The 19,715-nt window shown below is 39.3% G+C and overlaps 1 protein-coding gene across 1 annotated transcript in view; it reads right to left on the bottom strand.

Annotated features, from left to right (window-relative positions):
* The window catches only part of LOC120780383, a 374,181-nt gene that overhangs the window by 274,900 nt on the left and 79,566 nt on the right, over positions 1-19,715 (bottom strand). Inside the window, exons 4-6 of the mRNA XM_040112670.1 lie at positions 11,602-11,787; positions 11,304-11,489; positions 11,143-11,223 (exon numbers count right to left, since the gene is read on the bottom strand). Of these exons, the coding sequence (XP_039968604.1) occupies positions 11,143-11,223; positions 11,304-11,489; positions 11,602-11,787 (453 nt within the window). The remainder of the gene's footprint in view (positions 1-11,142; positions 11,224-11,303; positions 11,490-11,601; positions 11,788-19,715) is intronic.

Below are 19,715 nucleotides of genomic sequence, written 5' to 3'. Positions count from 1 at the left end.
CCTTTGACGAAAAGATTGGATGGACGGTATGCAGAATAAGGGAAAAGCCGAACCTCAGAAAGTGTTTCAGGTGTCTGGAATATGGCCATCTGGCGAGGGCATGCACGAGCGAGGATGATCGAAGCAAATGCTGTGCTAAGTGTGGTGAAAAGGGGCATTTCGCAAAGGAATGTGATAAAAGCCCGTCGTGTGCAGCATGCAAAAGCAGTGGGAAAAAGGAGACAGGTCACCGGATAGGAAGTTGGAAGTGTCCTCTATATCAAGCGGCGTGCAAAAAGATAAAATGAAAGTAGTCCAAATTAATCTAAATCATTGTGAAGCTGCTCAAGATCTACTGAAGCAAACAATCTTTGAGGAAAAGGTAGAGGTGGCGATAGTGTGTGAGCAGTACAAAAATATAAACGCTGCCACATGGATCTCCGACAAGGAAAACAAAGCTGCCATATGGGCCTGTGGGGGCAACGCCTTCCAAGATAAGCCGCTCGTGGGCAGATCTGACTATACGCGAGCGAAAATAGTTGGCATTTATTTTTACAGCTGCTATATCCCTCCGAGTGTGCTGCTGGGAGATTACGAAAGAATTCTTGACGAACTTGTCCGAGACGCCCTCACTACTACACCAAACGTGATAGCAGGCGATTTTAACGCATGGGCAATTGAATGGGGTAGTAGCTACACAAACAGGCGGGGTAATGCTCTACTCAAAACGTTTTCTATGTTAGACGCAGTGCTACTCAATACCGGTGATAGAAATACTTTTGAAAAGAATGGACGCGGATCGGTAATAGATATTACTTTCGCCAGCAGCACGCTAGTACGATCAGCAAATTGGAAAGTGTGCGACTTTTACACACATAGCGATCACCTGGCCATCATGCTGGAAATCCGCAAGCAATCACAAATCCGATCCAGCGTTAAAAAATTGCAGAAAAAAGGGTGGAAGGTTGAAACGCTAGATGAAGAAATTTTCAAACTAATGTTGGATGGGAACTTAGATGATGCGATCAGTGTAGACCGACAGGCTGAAAAACTAGTGAAGCACATAAGTAAAGCCTGTGATGCTGCTATGGGTAGAAAAAGCACAACATAACCCAAAGGCCCGCATACTGGTGGAACGAGGAAATCAGCACACTAAGAAGCGAATGCCATAAAGCGAGACGCCTATGCCAAAGAAGCCAAAGTACGCCACACCATGCAAGACTGCGAGAAACTTTCAAAAAAAAAACGCAAGGAACTCAAGAAAGCCATTAAAAGAAGTAAGTCCTCAAGTTTTAAAGAACTATGTGAAAAGGTGGACGAGAATCCGTGGGGTGACGCGTACAAAATTGTGATGGAGAAAATCAGAGGGGGTAAAAGTCAAGCTCCAACATGTCCGACCCTCCTAGAAAAGGTGGTGAAAACGCTTTTCCCAACGCAAGAACCCCAATCGAGTAGAACAGTACCAACCGTGATGGAATCTCCAATTGTCGACGAGAAGGAGGTAATGGATGTGGCGGAGAGATTTGGCAACTCAAAGGCACCAGGACTTGATGGCATCCCGAACAAGGTACTGAAAATTGCAATCAACCATTGCAAGAGGGCCTTCGCCGAACTCTACTCACGATGCCTAAAGAAGGAGTTTTCCCAAAATTTGGAAAAAACAGCGGTTGGTTCTTCTTCAGAAGCCAAACAAACCAGCGGGAGAGCCGAGTGCGTATCGCCCACTCTGCATGATCGACACGATGGCCAAAATACTGGAAAGACTGATTTGCACACGTCTAGAACGTCACCTAGAAGAAGAGTCTCCAGGTTTATCTGAAAACCAATTTGGATTCAGAAGACATCGGTCCACTCTGGACGCAGTTGGAAAAGTGACGGACATTGCTGCCAAGGCCATAGAGGGCACCAGATGGATGCATGGAGATAAAAATACTGCGCTGTGGTCACGCTTGACGTGAAGAACGCTTTCAACTCTGCATCCTGGCCACATATACTGAGGGCATTAGCGGCAAGAAACACACCGGGGTATCTTCTGAGGACAATTAGCAGCTATCTGTCTGACAGACTACTGCTGTATGATACCGATACAGGTCCAAAACCTACATGGTGACAGGTGGAGTACCACAAGGCTCCGTACTAGGCCCACTATTATGGAATGTGCTGTACGACGGGGTGTTACGATTACCGCTGCCAAAAGAAGCACAGATAATTGGCTATGCGGACGACATTGCCGTAACGATCGTTGCTAAAGAGCTCTTCCAGATACAAAACATATGCAATGAGACCGTGTCGAAAATCAAAGACTGGCTTACGAGTACTAAGCTTCAGCTGGCAGGAGAAAAAACAGAGGCAGTGCTCATCACGAGCAGGAAAAGGCTAGAAACAGTCACACTGAACATTGATGGATTTAACGTTGTAACGCAAAATTCACTGAGGTACCTTGGCGTTATGATCGATACGAGGCTCAATTTCAAGGCGCACATTGAAAAGGCCTGTGGAAAGGCGGCTAAAGTGACTGCGGTCCTTTCGAGAATTATGGCAAACATTGGTGGCCCAAGTCAAAGGAGGAGAGCTTTGCTGGCTAAAGTTAGCCAATCAATGCTTATGTATGCAGCTCCGATATGGGGGACAGCCCTTCGTCAAAAAACCTGTGTCAATATGGCCAAATCTGTGTCCAGGCTATGCGCCCTTAGAGTTGCCTGTGCGTTTAGAACGGTGTCGCACGAGGCGAGCGCTATCATATCTGGCCTTATGCCACCGGATATAATGGCCTCTGAGTTAAGTAGAGTCTACTGTAAAACAAAAGCCATGAATAGGCGCCTAACGGCTGACGAGCGCAAAAGGAGAGGAAGACAAGTCTCGAGGAGTGGCAAAAGCAATGGGACGCGGCAGACAAAGGAAGATGGACATACAGGCTTATTAAGAATGTGCCGGCCTGGATTGACAGACAACACGGGGAGACAGATTTCTACTTAACGCAGTTCTTATCGGGCCATGGCTGTTTCAGGGAATACCTGCACAGATTTGGCCATGATGACGAAACACACTGTTCGTTCTGTGGAAATGCCGCAGAAAACGCAGAGCACATCTTTTTCTTCTGCACGAGGTTTGCAGTGGAGAGAGAGACCATAGAAAACTTAACAAATGAAAGGATGACGCCCGACAGCATAGTTAGTCACATGCTGCGATCACAACTGGTGTGGGTTAAAATGAAAGAGTGGACTGCAATAGCGCTCCAAGAACTCAGAATAAAAGAAAGGCAGCGCAGAAGCATAAGACCACATGAATAACCCTGGAGGTAGGTATTGAAGAGGCAGTTATCGCCCAGCTTGGTCCTGCGAAGTAGTGCTTAACGGCGGTCCCGCAGGTCCGAATACAAGCTACAGCAGCCGGAGTTAAGGGTTTAGTACGTAGGCATACTGTTTCGCAAGTCCAGCATAGTGTTTTAACACTGTCTGGGCGTGATCCCGAAAGAGGTGTACTCTAGCGAACAATATGAATCGTGCATGCTACCAATCTCACCTTGGCAGTATCTTTAGAAGATTCCCCCTCCGAAAACAAAAAAAAAAAAAAAAAACGGGCCTGGCCAATAAAGTGTATTTGCAAAACATACAACTCGTGTAATTATTGCCGCGTCCGACGGGCGGCTCATACACATCATATAGTGATTACAGCATACATCATTAAGTATCATTAAGTATGCTATAATCACTATATGATGTGTATGAGCCGGTCGTCGGACGCGGCAATAATTACACTAGTTATATGTTTTACAAATGCACTTTATTAACCAGGCTCAAGTGCTCCGGCTTATGCTCAACTTAAATCTAACTTAGCCCAAAACCTAACTTAACCATTTAGACCTAAGAACGCATATTCAGTAGTCGACGCTGCCTGCTTTGACGTCTGCGTCGTGCTGACTCTGCTTCATACAATTGTTTATCCAATTGGTGATAGTGCAAGCAACGATCGCTGGTCAACTGTTTACGCAATCGGCTATTGACACTGTTTATGTAAGAACCCTCACTTGCGTGTGGCTTGCTGTCCGTCCGCCTCGCCGCCTTGGTGGTTGTTATTGTTTACGTAATCTGCAGAACGGCGAATGATATGTCGTTGCTTTAGTGGCGGTCGTTGCCCACACAATCTGGTGATGAGGCAAGATGTTGTATTGGCCTCACCACATTCGTACCCAACTGGAAATTGGGCATTAAGTGTTAACTACTCCCCCCTTCGAAACACGAGCGTCCTCGTTCGTTACCATATCTTTCACTACCACGTTGATCTCGTGTAATGCTCGTGTTTTCTTCATGTACTGCCAGGGGAAAGCGAGGCCATTGATCAACGCAGCTATTACCAGACCCAGGATGAAAGCAAGTGTCCGGCTCGTGACGGTCGTTAGTTCTTCTTTAATTTCGTCAATGGTTTGTAGATTTTGATTGTTGAGGCGGTGAAGGTAAGGCAAACTCAAATTTGTCTCATGGCCAGTTATGTTCAGCAGGGGTGAAGCAGCAATACCTGAAGCCTTTTCCAGCCTGCTCATTCTTTTAACGTACTTAGTGCTGTTCAGGAACACAACGTCCTCGAAAGTGACGAGATACGTGCCACTTACATTTCTCTCAGGTGTTTCATCAATGGCGATTCTGGTTGGCCTGTCGTTAATGATTATGACTCCATCGTCAACTATGGTGCTAGCGATAAGGTGACTCGGTTGCGTGTTACACAAACAATGTGCTGTGCCACCGGTGTGAAGTTGCAGAGCGCATGTTGTATTTGTAGTTAATCTGCAGAACGTTGAAGTTGTTGTTGCTTCACAGTTGTTGACCGCCAAAATTCCGCTCTTGCACTCGACCACTGTGTTTTCGTTGATTTGCAGCACGACGCCGTTGTGTACCACCGGACAAATCTAAACTTTCCTACACAAAAACTCAATTCTAGGATATTTGATTATAAAATGAATTACATAATTGTACTGAATAACTTTAACGGTTGACACTTCCATTAGTTCAGTGATTGCTATATCTGTGATTGGCCCAACCAATATGGATTTCAAACCCTCGTCATCAATGATTACTGGATTTACTACCTTTATTTTCGCAAGGGTTATTGCGAGCATTATATTCTGAATTTCCGTGATCATAATCCTATTTCGAGTAAGTAAAATTTCAAAAAGGTGCGCCGTATCGATTTTTTCTTTCTTCGCTTCTTTGAGGAGTTCATTTACCGTACTAGTTAGTGCGTTAATCTGTTCCTGTGGCTTTGTGTTAATCACTACCTGTCTATTGTTGGATTCTATTAGTTGAGCTTCTGTCATTCTAACTTGGTGGAAATCGTCAGCGTCTGGGGTACCTGTGATAAATTTAAGGGCTGAACCCAGAAAGTCTAGGCTTCTCGCCATTCTATGATGTACGCTTATAGCGGCTAGTAATGTTCTAACATGTCCATTGTCAGTCTCTAGCAACTTTCGCATGTGCGACTGCGGGAACAGGTTCGTCATGTTGGCAGTTTCGTCTGTCATGCGCATAAACACGGTCAAATTAGTTGAGTGACTCAGGTAATTGTATTCGTTCGATACTAGTGCGTCGCCGTCCACTACCGGTATGTAATGCGAGTGTGAGTAATCCGTTAATTTGGCTGCCGCTATCCCGAAAGTAAGAAGTATTGTGATTGAAAACCTAAAGAAGCAATATAAGGTGATTAGAAATTAATGTCGTCATTTTCTAAGGCTAAGTACTTTATCTAAGGTTGTCCTTATGGACTATCCTTCCATTTGTTAGGACTGTTGTCTCCAGATCTGCCTCTACTCTCCTTTCCTCAAACAGGGGGGTTAACTTGTTCCCTAACCTTCTATTAGTTTTTACCATTATCTTTTCCCCCACTTCAAAGACCCTCTTCAGCTTTGAAGAGTTATTTCTATCGAGCTGAGCCTGTTGTGCTTGTTCAATTTTATCTTTCACTTCCTTTCGGAATTCTTCGGTTGAGGCGTATATTACCTCAATAGGCTCTTTATTTGTGACCGAGTGTATTGTACGGTTGTATTCAATGGTAGCTTGAGTGATCAGGTCCATTGTATCGCTTATTCTTCTTTCAAGTTTAAGGCACCTAGCAATTTCTACCAAAGTACTGTGAAACTTCTCTACCTGTCTGTTGGAAGTACTGTGGAGAAGGGGGATGCGTTTACTATATCAATCCCATATTGGTTCTTCAACAGAGTGACAATGGTGTCCGAGTTGAAGGACGCCTCATTATCACAATAAATAATTTTGTTCTATGGCTGGTATTTGGCTTTCGTGCATATTTTGTAGTTTGTGACAATTTCGTTTGCCAATTTGGACATTTTCGGAAAATAATAGTCACAGAGGATCTGTTTCACATTTTCCTGCGCAGCTCTATGAGCACGATTGTGTTCAGTAGTGACTATTTCCCTTTATTCAGCCTTGTTCGTTATATCCGACACCATGTTTTTGCAGTACCAGAATTTGGTAGATGGGCATCTTACCAATTCGTGTTGTATGCTGACTAGCGCCGGTAGCTCGCAGTGAATCGCGTTCACCACGAGGGGGTTAATGACCTCCTTTACTTCGTCAATGAGGCTGTTTCTATCCATGAAGTGAATAACGTGGCGGGTTTTTCCGCCAAAGGGTATAAAATCTCGTTTCAGAGGAGAACGCAACTCTTTCAAAACTATTTGATTCCTGAAGCAGTTTATGGGTTTTTCTGTTGCTTCGACCGTGTAGGTCAGTGACAATTCAATGTGAACTGTCGCCGCGTCAGATTTGAGTTCGCTCTCCAACACATTTATGTTCTGCCGGGAGAGAGCATCTGCGACAGAGTTTTCCTTACCAGGTTTATAATGAATTTTAACATTATGTTCGTCTATGAATGCTTTCCACCGTTTTATCTTTGCATTCGGGTTCTTATAAGAAACCGCAAATGTTAGAGGCTGGTGGTCTGTATAGATGTTTATATCCCTAGTTCCGTAGAGATAATTTTGAAGCTTCCCTAAAGCCCATACTATGGCCAGTAATTCTCTTTCATTAGTTGCATAATGCATTTCCCTATCTTTCAGCGCTCTTGAAATCATTGTAATGGGTTTACCATTCTGCGAGAGGACTGCGCCAATGCCGTTAGCGGAGGCGTCTGTCGTTAGGTCAAATGGTTTTTTAAAATCTGCATACATTAAGATGACATCTTCGGATGCCAGGATGTTTCTTAATCTTTCGAAGGCATTGCGTTGCGCTTCACTAAAATCAATGGGTACCCTTCTAGACTTGTGTTTACTTACTGAGCCATTTTCACCTTTTAGGATCTCAGTTAGAGGTCTTGATATGGAGGCGAAATCCTTTACGAAACACTTATAATAGCTTGCTAGCCCTAGAAAGGATCTAAGGCTGAACAAATCCTTAGGTTCAAAATATTCCTGAACGGCTTTGACCTTTGCGGGGTCAGTTTTTGCCCCACCTCTTGTTACTATGAAGCCGAGATATTCCACACTTGTTTTAAAAAATATGTGTTTTTCTCGTGACACTTTCATGTTGACCTCACACAGTTTTTCCAAGACCCAATTTATATGTTTGACATGTTCCGATTCATTTTCGGAAAAAATTATGACGTCATCGACGTAAACATAGCATGATTTGCCAATTTGTTCGCGTAAGACGTCGTCGATCGCCCTCTGGAAGATGCTTCCAGCATTCTTCAAACCGAATGGCAATCGACAAAAGTCATATTTCCCACCGTTAACGGAAAAGACGTTTTCTCGCGATCCTGCTCGGCGAGGACAATCTGATGGTAGCCTGACTTTAAATCTAAAGTTGTAAAGTACTTGGCTTTCTCTAAATTTGCCAAAATCATTGAAATATTCGGGTATTTATCGGCAATAGTGCGCTCGTGGAGCTTCCTAAAATCAATAACCAGACCTTTGTTTTTGTTGCCTAACTCGTCGTAACCGTTTTTATCTACGACCCATGTTGGATTATTGTAAGGGGACCTTGACGGTCTAATGATTTTATTGCGTAGCAATTCTCTTTTTTCCTTTTCCACAAAACCTGCTACTCCCATTGGGTGAGGGTACAACTTCGAATAAATAGCCTCGTTATCTTTGGTTCGGATCGTGGCCACAACCGAAGTGTTAAATGGCAACAGCTCGTTAGAGTCTGCGAATGCCTTAATCCTTTTCAGAATAATTTTTTTAAATTCTGCCTTCACTGAACTTGGTACCTGTATGTCGTTGACATTTGTAAAGTTAACGTTGCTGCACTTATGATATTGCAGATCTTCTGACATGGTATCATAATTTATTTTTGCCTCCGTCTAGGTCAATAGTCGCGCCCACCTGCGTTAGTAGCAGGTCCAAGGCCTATGATTCCGTCGAACAGTGTTAGACTATTCAACACAAAGAATTTGGATGTTACCCCGAAAATATTTATCAGGCATTTCTGTTTGATTTTATTGGACCCATGGATGGAGTTCACATTAAACGAGGAGTCTACCGGCTTTACGCCTTTAAGCTCCTTTACGGGCCTGACATAATTTTTTGCCGCCCCCGTGTCAATTAAAAACCTTAGTGTTTTCCCAGCCAACGTCCGCTCAAGGAACGGTAGCCGGGAGTGGCCTCTAAAAAATTAATAGAGTCACTTTCGTAGTCAACCCCATTTTCATTATCTACCTCTGCTACTGCAGCTGCGGCAGCAACCTCATACGCTTGGAAATCCTGATCAACATCCGAATGATTCAAATTGTTGATCCTTTGACGCCTAAAATCTGTCATACGCTCTGAATTATTCTGTCTCTTATTTACCTGAACGGGAGCATTGTGAATACCGGCAGCTTGTGCCTGTTGGTATTCCGTTGGGTGCCTAAATTTAAACGAACTAGGATCGACGTCCATAGGTTCGGGGCCTCTACCATGAAAATCCCTATCATTTTCGCGTTGCCTAAATGATGAAGTCTTTCCTGCATTATTTCTGCCCTGACTCTTGAAGTAATGTGGATTTTTTGCGTGATTGGCAGCGCCGCCACTATTCTGTGAATAATTATTTTGCCGCCGAGTTTGGGATTTTTGTCCCCCTGACTTTTGAGCTCTCTCTTCGGCATTTTTAGTGTAAGTTGCCGCGAACATGTACCTATCGTGACTTGACTCGGCCTCGCGGGCTAGTGCCAAGGCACTTGGTAGAATTTTTTGGTCTAGCTGGGAATACAGCCTGGTGTAGGGGTCTTTTTAAACCCGATACGAACGTTTTTAGGGCATCACATCTAAATTTTTCATTTAGGACAGCTGCAGCAGCGTTTTAGCGTTTTATTTATTATGAGGGTCAGTTTCCTTTCTATCTCATCATAGTACTGTGACAAGCTCAAATCGCCCTGACGCAAGGTATCTAACCCTTGTTGGAGAATGCGCACAGGAGTTTTGTCAGCGTAGGTGAAATCTAATCGTGCCACAATGGCCTTAAAATTTAGAATTGTGTTAAATAAGGCCAGTTTATTATTCGCTGAACCCTTAATTTTATTCCGAATAATACCTACTGCCTCGTAATGCTTTACGCTGCCTTCGCAAGGTTCGAATAATTCGTAGGCGGCCATCGCTGCCTGCCTCCACGAAATATATTCCTCTTGTTTGCCATCAAACTCTGGCAATGACTTGACGAGTTCTAACGTCTGACTGCACGATTTTTCCTGCACTATCGCAACTTTCTGGTAGCTTTCTACTACAGGGGTCGTGACCCTCAATGCACTCATCTCGTTCCTAACATCACTAATTTTTTCATCAATAACCTGTTTCCATGTAAAAACAAATAAAAACAATAAAAAATAAAAAAAGATCACTTCACTCTTTATATAATGCTGCTTTATTAATTTCACAAATGATGACGATTGGCTGTGCCATTCACTTACATGATTATTCAATGAATATGGTAATTCCGTTGCTCGATGGCTGGGTTGTTGATTGTTGATCGCTAATTTTACTCTTCGTGTCCCACGTTGGGCGCCACTTAATGATGTATGCTGTAATCACTATATGATGTGTATGAGCCGGTCGTCGGACGCGGCAATAATTAAACTAGTTGTATGTTTTGCAAATACACTTTATTGGCCAGGCCCAAGTGCTCCGGCTTATGCTCAACTTAAATCTAACCTAGCCCAAAACCTAACTTAACCATTAAGCCCTAAGAACGCATATTCAGTAGTCGACGCTGCCGGCTTTAGCGTCTGCGTCGTGCTGACTCTGCTTCGTACCATTGTTTGTCCAATTGGAGATAGTGCAAGCAACGATCGCTGGTCATCTGTTTACGCAATCGGCTATTGACACTGTTTATGTAAGAACGCTCACTTGCGTGTGGCTTGCTGTCCGTCCGCCTCGCCGCCTTGGTGGTTGTTATTGTTTACGTAATCTGCAGAACGGCGAATAATATGTCGTTGCTTTAGTGGCGGTCGTTGCCATACAATCTGCTAATGAGGCAAGATGTTGTATTGGCCTCCCCACATTCGTACTCAACTGGAAATTGGGCATTATGTGTTAACTTACATGCGTAATGAAAATATCCATAAAGATCATGGTGTTCCCATGGTAAAGAAAGAAATAGAGGACAATAGAATAAAAAATATATATCTAAACTCCGAGATCACCCAAACCTTTTGGCTAATGCTTTGGTACACTATTGCGATCAAACACACCTTAAAAGAAGAGATATGCCTGCGTACTAAGGAGCAACGTATCACAAAAACAGCTCAGTTAGTTGCTTGAGTTTGTCTAGTTTTAAAATAGATTTAAGATTTTATTACTTAATGTTAAGCTTTTAAAACAAACATCAGATTCAATAAATAAAGAAATGAACAAAAAATTAAAAAATCTCATCTTTCCAACACTATATGGTATGACACTGGAGGTGTACGTCTGCAACTATTGACAAAATACGAAAAGACTTTTTCGACTACCTAATATGTTTCTCTTGTTATTATTATTAGCTACAGTAAGAATTATTTTTCACTTTTTAGTTTGATGTGCTTTGAAAGTGTGTTATTTAGTTTTTTAAACTATATTTATTACTTTGGTAATTTGCATAGCTAAATTTAGAACGAATATTGCAGCTCACATTTGACTGCGTTCTTAAAACTAAGGTATTAAGTACGGTTAATAAATGCATATGTAATAAAAATATCTCTTACCTGTGCTAAGGTTCATGTTTGTAAAACTGTATTTCGAATTTTGGTAAACTTCACTTTGAGGTTCTTCCTTAGTAAGGGATTCTGTGGAGGTACAAAGATTAAATTTAATTTAAATTTCAATTGAAATGAGTTGCATGTTCCTATATGATTAGGTACTTTACCTTCGTCTGTGATATTAGTCAAAATAGTTGAAGCTTCCTTTAAGTTCGGTGTTGTTGCTCTACAACTTAAAGCACTGATATCTATAGGTGTATTGTCCTCAGATGTTTCAATTGGTTCTGTTCCCACGAACCATTTTATATTGCTATTTTTTGTAGAATGAGATCCATCACAAAGATTACAATTTCCTATATAAAATCAAGAAGCATTTTTTTTAATATTTGTCTTATATCCAAAGCATATAATTTTTAAATTTCAATTGAAATGAGTTGCATGTTCCTATATGATTAGGTACTTTACCTTCGTCTGTGATATTAGTCAAAATAGTTGAAGCTTCCTTTAAGTTCGGTGTTGTTGCTCTACAACTTAAAGCACTGATATCTATAGGTGTATTGTCCTCAGATGTTTCAATTGGTTCTGTTCCCACGAACCATTTTATATTGCTATTTTTTGTAGAATGAGATCCATCACAAAGATTACAATTTCCTATATAAAATCAAGAAGCATTTTTTTTAATATTTGTCTTATATCCAAAGCATATAATTTTTTTTTTTTGATTTTCGGTTTCGAGTTTTCAAAGTTTCTATGCGAATGATGTCGTTATGTCCTTTGAATGACTGTGGTTAACCATAAATTGTATCACTTTCTTGTAGCTGAGTTTTTTTAGTTTTTTAAAATCTCATCGTCAAGTTTTTCTTCTAAATCGACCTGTGAATGATTCTAAACTCTAAACTACATTAAAGTGGCGGTTTACTTCCTTTTGGAAAGCCTTTATTCTTCAGTCATATCTCTCATCTGATATAGGCTTATGATTTTAATAAAAAAACGTATTATCAGATACGTTATTACTAGATTCCCTACTTATTTTTTTTTCGTTATCTATTTGCATTTTTCTGACTACAGATTTACTTTCATTACTTGACCTCTTTCCAAATTGAGTAAATCTTTATAAACATTACTTTCATGGTCTGATTTTTCTTATCCTGTCAAATACAGGAATTCGTCAGCTATTAAGAAAATTTCGCTTTTTTGAATCTCATATATTCCACCTTAAAGTTCTGTGCTTGTCGTTGCCGAAGGATGTAGACAAGTGGCGGTAGATGTTTCAAATATATTCTGTAATAAATTCTGCAGATTTTTGTGATCGTTCACATTTTCTGATAAAAATTAATTTTCATGATTATTACGTTTATGCTCATTAATATCACCCTCATTTACTTCGGCAATTGTATGCAGTGCATTGTCAATATACTTGTATAGTATGTTTCGATAGTTGGCTTTTCTTATAACTACCTTGAATATGCAACTCTTTATCTGGTAATCCTTTCTCAGATGTAAATAAAGTTTGGGTTTTTTTTTGACTGAACTTGGTTCATAAGAAATTGTTTGTTAACGTATGTTTTTTGGGCAAATATAGGCATATGTTTATAAAATGAATTCAAATCTTCACCTTAAGTTTTTTCAGTTGATTGACTTCAGTGTTTTCTATCGTTTATAATTATTTTCTACGTGTGTATCTTTTCAATTTCCGGATAGCTGTTTGGGACATTCCGTAAAGTTAGAATTGTTTATGAAATTATCTTTACTATTGTTGTTTTTACAAATAGTATAATTAGATTTGCCTGATCCAAATAAAATGATAAAAGCAGTTGACTTTTTATAAGGTGTATGTGTTTGAACAACATTTTTGGGTGGAATATGAAGTCCATAAAGATATGTGGCCATCCTTTCTTCAGCATTGTTCTTCAGACTCTCTGTATATTTATGTTCTATTAAAGAATTTATTTCTAATGAATCTTCGTCTATATCGGTCTCTTTCGATGAGTAAGTCTCTAAAGAATCTTTTTCAAAAATTTTTTCATCTAAACTGTCTGAAATATCAGTTTCTTCAGAATCATCTCCTGTTACTCGATTAACTAGTAGTGTACTTCTTTTCTGTCGGCTTCCAACTATTGACTCCATTTCGTTCGTACTTTTTTTATAACTATCTTCGCCATGCCAAATTCCTTCAAAGAAGACATCGTTGTGATACCTCGGTATAGTATTATCTCTTCCAAAAGATTTTAAATGGATCTCAGCGAAACGTGCATTCACAGGCCTCTCAATATTGTTATCTGTTTTAGCAACATTATCCTTGTTCTTTGGTTTTGATTTTTTTTTATCATTACAAAGGTGGGCATTCTTTTTAGGATTGGAACATTCAGAAGCATTTAGTAAAACAATGTTCTTATTAGATGTTAAACTACAATCAGCTGATGTTAGAATGTTAGCGCGTGAATTTATTAAGCAAATAAAACTTTATTAGCTTTCAAAATTATTTGTCTATATGAGAACTTTAATATTTAGTAGGTATGAATAAATACACATTTATATGTATATACATGTGGATATACATATGGTTAGGGTTACCATATCGATCTCAGCCAAAATCAGTCTCGTTGCATGCGACGGTATACATGTATGTATGATGGCGATATCATATAGTTTGCGTTTCAAAACTCAACCAAGTTCAACTCGCCCAAAAATTTTATGCTGAAAAAGACCTGCGCGAGATTAACTCGGTTAAGTTTTGAAACGCAACCATGAATGATATGATTCATATAAATGCATCCTACGCGTGGCGCGCAAACTCAAAACGCCCAAGTAAACTAAATCGCTGTGATGCTCACTTTTGTTCACGATCTCGCTCAAAAAAAAAAAATAATAATTAAAAAAAATCGACGATTCAGGAGGAAACCAGGGAATCACTGCATTTTTCACGAAAATCAGTGAATCAGTGCCGAAGATCAAAATCAGGGAATGCCCTTGATGTGAACAAAAATAATGAGCATTTCACTTTCGTTTCGGTTTGCTCATTATTCCCTTTTTGGGCGAGGAGACGTCGGTGCGTGCCACTCGGAGGATTGCCTCTTTTGTCGCACCACCTCTTGCTATAGCAATATCTGGGTAAGCCAGTTTGATCATTCCATGTCAGGGAAAATGGTAACCCTACATATGGTATATGCGCATTTGCTTATGAACGACATCTAGAACTTAATCAGTTTATGGCTAAATCACGATCTGTTACATATATAAAGTGTTGCTATAGGTAGTAAATGTTGTAAATGTTGTAAATTTAGTAATTTTGATGTTCAACACGAACTAAACCATATTTTTGCTATATATGGCATGTACGTATGTATACTTAGGCATACTTTATATGTAATTGCTGCGCTATTTGTCGCATTTTTAGCAATATCTGCATTATGAAACAGCCAAAATCGCACTTCTTTAACATAAGTACCAATGAAATTATAAAAGGCGAAGTTTAATAAAAAAATTTACATGCATACAAAAGAAAACATGTAAGGAAGAGCTAAGTTCGGGTGCAACCGAACATTTTTAACTCTTAAAACATTCAGGAAGTAAAGCCAAGGAAATACCTTAAGGTGTAAAATGTCTATTAGAGGATCGGAATCCAAGCAATTTTATATATACATAAATATATATAATTCATATACTGACCGACATATTCGGCGTAAGGTTTGTTAGAAATACAAAAATCATTACATTAAGCATATGGGCGTTGGGGTACTATCGACCCAGTTTTATGTACTAACTATTGTCATGCCACATGTCAAACAAATGTTCCCTGGGTCTCATTACCTCACACCTCATATTACCTCACATTAAATCACCAAGCAAAGTCAATCGGATGATTGAAAATCTTGGTAATAGTTATATGGAACCCAAGCCAAGTACCTATTTTAGACACAAAGAAATACTGTTATGACTAAAATTTTGTAATTTAATGAGATAACTAAAATATTGACCGCTATATGAGATATAAAGTCACCTGGAAGTTCGAAAATCTTTATGTTAGTTATATGGCTGCTCCGGGAAGTATTGGTTCGATTCAGGAAAAAATTTCGTCTATATTTCAATTGTATATGTCATACATTGAATGATATTTTCGGTCAAAAGTCAACTATAGACGCTGTGGTCAACATTTTCGATACCTAGGGTCTTGAACCATTTTACTTGGACTTCTACTGCGATCCCAAATTATCGTTTTTTGCTAAAAAGTTCAAAATTCATTAAGAAACCGCTAGTGGATAACAATCAAAATTTGCACATTAATCTTCTATATATATAAAAATAAGTCCGTATATGTACGTCGCCGAACTAATCATAAACGCGTAGTGCGATTTCAACCAAACTTATACACTACGTAGGCAGTGACCAATATATGGTTTATATGAAGTTTGGTTGAAATCCGATAACACATGTGTGTGCGGTGCGTATGTGAAGTGAGTGTGTTTTTGTTGCAGGCATTCTTTGTACCGCATACAGCATTCATTAGTATTGAATACATTTTGGTCGTTTGTGTATTAGAGACCATTGCACGGAGTGATGCAAATAGCAACTTGTTATCATTTCTCTTTTCTCATTGGACGTCATTGGTGATTGATCTTATCATAATCGATTTTTGACAATATTAATTTCTTCGCATTTTGATAAAAATAAATTAATTTTCGTTCTAATCATCGTTTTAATTTGAATATTTTGTTAAAAAAAAATTAAAAAAAAAACAATGATTAATGAAATAAAAATCGATTGTTTTTCTAAACAAGTGTTCTGATTGTTACAAGTGCATCATATGATTTTGTGACCTAATCTCAAATTTGATATTTTGTGAAAAAAATTAAAAAATTGAGTGATTTTTTTTTTTTAATATACGATTAGTGAGCTAAAAATTCCTTGGATTTTTTGGACAGTTTTTAATTGAATTTTGTCACATTTTCAGCAGATTTTCGTGTCTTTTCGTCACTTTTTGGTGTTTTTCGAGTGCAGACGATCTCGAACGTTTCATTTTGGCTTCCGAACGGTAAGACAAAAATTATTTCGATTTTTTGGCCAATTTTTAATTGAATTTTGACACATTTTCAGCATTTTCGTGACTTTTTGGTGCTTTTCAAGTCCAGAATTTGCTGGATTTCATCAATTTATTACTGAAGTTTATTTATTTATTTATTCATTTCTGAACGCCAATCGGCAATATACAGTAAAAAGGAATAATAATGTTATTATTAATATTAATATTGCAAGAATAAATTAAGTCGCTATATCAGAGAAAATGAAATATAATACAAATAATTCTAAAAAATGCAATCCGAGTTTTAGGTATTGTGGCGGTCGTACAGATGTCTTCTCAGGTTAAAGTTGAAGGAATGGATGGAATCCGAAGAACTGGATCTGAGGAGTCATGTCATTGACGTAATTAGCTATCCTGTTACTGGGACCATGTATGACATAATTTTTAGTTGATTTGGTTGTTCTAATAAAGCGGTTGCGCCTGAGACTTGGGCCGTCTGTGATCATTTTAAAGCTGTCTTGTACCTCCGGAGCATCGATGAGACCATTCATTACTTTATAAAAGAACATCAAGTCCGCCAGTTTACGCCGAATCAATAGAGGGTTAATCTGGAACTTTTTCATTGCATCCTCCACTGCTGCTGTTGATGTTTGCCGAGTTATAAAGAAAGACAGTGACTTGCAGAATTTTTTCTGAATCTTTTCAAGTCTATTGACTTGAATATCAGTAAATGGTGACCATATTACCGTCCCATATTCTAAGATGGGAAGAACTAGCGTCGTAAAGGGTTTAACCAGAGTGGACGCATTACTGAAATCTTTAGCTGCTCTGATGATAAGTCCAAGTACTTTGTAAGCCTGTAAGACGATTTTATCAGTGTGTTTGTTGAAAGTTAACTTATTATCTATATTTATCCCGAGATCTTTAGTTTCGATGACTTCCTGAAGTTTTTGACCGTTTATTGTGTAGTTCATGACTTCAAGTGAGCGTGCTCTTGAGAACATTATTGAGGACATTACAGCGCACTTAGTGATATTTAAGTATAATTTATTGGTATTACACCAGGTGTTTAGAGAATCTAAGTCATGCTGCAAACCGATTTTATCTTGTTCATTATGTATCGTCCTGAAGATTTTAAGGTCGTCCGCGTACAGCAAGTATTCCGACTTGAAATGTTTACCAATATCATTAACAAATATATTGAATAACAAAGGACCTAGATGTGAACCTTGAGGGACTCCAGACAGCACATCGTATTCTTTTGACAGATGACCATCAACTCTGACCTGAAGATGTCTGTTACCTAGGTAAGAATGGAACCATTTGAGTGCCGTGCCGTTTACACCATAGTTTTTGAGTTTCATCAATAATGTATCATGGTCAACTTTGTCGAATGCCTTACTGAAGTCAGTGTACACTGCATGAACACTAGTACCAGCATTCATAGACTCAAGTATGTAATTAATATAAACAAACAGATTGGTTGTTGTGGATCTTCTGCCAACAAACCCATGCTGACGGGTGATGATAATATCCTTGAATGACGCTGCCAGTTGTGTTAAGACTACTTTTTCAAAGAGCTTTGTTCTTGACATCAGATCTATGTCCAGATTTGTGTATTGGACAGACGTATGACTTTTTCCAACATGTTGGGAAAATTCCTTGTGATAGCGATTTACTAAATATATGAGATATTGGCTCACAGAGTCCTACCGCACAACCTCGAAGAAAAATGTTTGGTAGTCCATTGGGGCTACATCAAGTAATGTTAGCTGTTTGAAGACGACGTCAAAGGTAGCATCCATGTCGGATAAGTTGCAGTTTGTTCCGAAATTGCCGTCATGATTAGTTGGAGCTGCATGTACGGCCTCTGAATCTTGTGTGTATTCAGCATCAGTGGATGTATAGGTACCCTCAAAGAAAGAAAGAAAGAATAAGTTACTAATATCTTCTCCAGTGTTCGCTGTTGAATTGTTCCAATGTACTTTCGCCGGTATCTCTGTATTATTTTTTTTTCTTGTTCTTGATGAATTTCCAGAAGGCTTGGGTGTCTGTCTTGATGGAGTCTTCCACCTGGATCACATAATTCCGGTAACATCTAGCACTTAATGCTTTACACTCGTGTCTTAAACTGGCGAACCTATTATAGTTGAGTCTTGTGCTTCTTTGTTTGTAGATTGCGTGTGCCTTGTTTTTTAATTTTATTTTACGTATAAGTTCCAAGGTAAACCAACATGGATAGTTACTGGGTTTTTTAGCGTGTAGCGGGACGAATTTATCAACGACTTCGTACACCTTTTGGTAAAACCAATTCAATTTATCATCTATATAATCAATTTTGTAGAGATCGGTCCAATTAGTTCTGATGAAAAAATTATTTAAGCTGTCATAACCTGCTTTCTTGAATACATAACTTGATGATACTTCTGGTCTAAGATGCGTGTTAAACTCAAGGGTAATATCTATTGCTGGGTGAAGCTTATCTTCCTCGATGATAGCTGGTGTTTTACGTAGCACGATACCAGCATTGCTGAAGCACAAGTCCAGGGTTTTGTGGTGATTATTTAGGACATTATTGAATTGCTGGCATCCAAGCATGGATAGATTTTCGTAGATTATTTTGGTGCATTCTGTCCTTGATATACTGCTGGGAAGATTATAGTCACCTATGATCAGTAGACTCGCATCCGGTAGTTTGTCACGGATATATGACAACGAATTTATATGGAGCAAATATGTGTCAACAGAGGACAGGGGAGGAATATATATACAACCAATGACAATATCTGTATTGTTACCTTTAATTTTGATAAATACCTGTTCCAGGGTGTTGTCGTTTATGATAACTAGCTCAGACTGAATGGAACGCTTTACTGCAATGAAGACTCCACCACCACGTTCAAAACCACTGATCATAGGATCCCTATCTTTTTTAAAGATATTATAAGACATGTCGACAACTTCACCATCCGCTGTTGACGTTTGAAGCCATGATTCCGTTATGCACAAGACATCTGATTGACTGCACGCTGAGGCTGTTAAGAATTTACTTAGTTTAGTTCTGAGACCTCTCCTGTTCTGATAGTAGAACTGTAGAGTTACGGGTTGTTTTTTCCTCACGGAGCGCGCGAAAATTCTTGTCGACGATTTTTGGTTTTCCATGTACGTATTTAATTGTTTTATTAGTTGTGCCATTCTCTGCCAGTGAGTCTAGTTTAGAGCGAAGATTCTTGAGATAGGAAAGCTGTGCTTGAGTTAAGTCGGATTTAAAGGCTATACGTGAGTTATCTGGTGCTTTGGTTTTCAAAATAGTTCTAGCTTCACCTATGGATGTCGTTTCGACCAACAGTGGACGATTACGACCAGCATTTGGACGCCCAAGACGACGCAATTTGTAGTCCGGGATCTTGACTGAGAGTTCTGGAGGTGGTATCGTTGATAGTGCTGCACGATCATCCTCCCATCAAGATGACATTTGCTTCGCGTCTTTTACGCTCATTAGCTCAGCTATAACGTCTTCAGTCATAAGAGGCTCTAATGTAGTATTTCTTAAACTTTC

Source organism: Bactrocera tryoni, unplaced genomic scaffold, assembly GCF_016617805.1.
Source record: "Bactrocera tryoni isolate S06 unplaced genomic scaffold, CSIRO_BtryS06_freeze2 scaffold_25, whole genome shotgun sequence".
NCBI classification, from domain to species: Eukaryota; Metazoa; Arthropoda; class Insecta; order Diptera; family Tephritidae; genus Bactrocera; species Bactrocera tryoni.
Note: the sequence above shows the minus strand (reverse complement) of the source record. Positions and strands in the feature narration are given on the sequence as shown.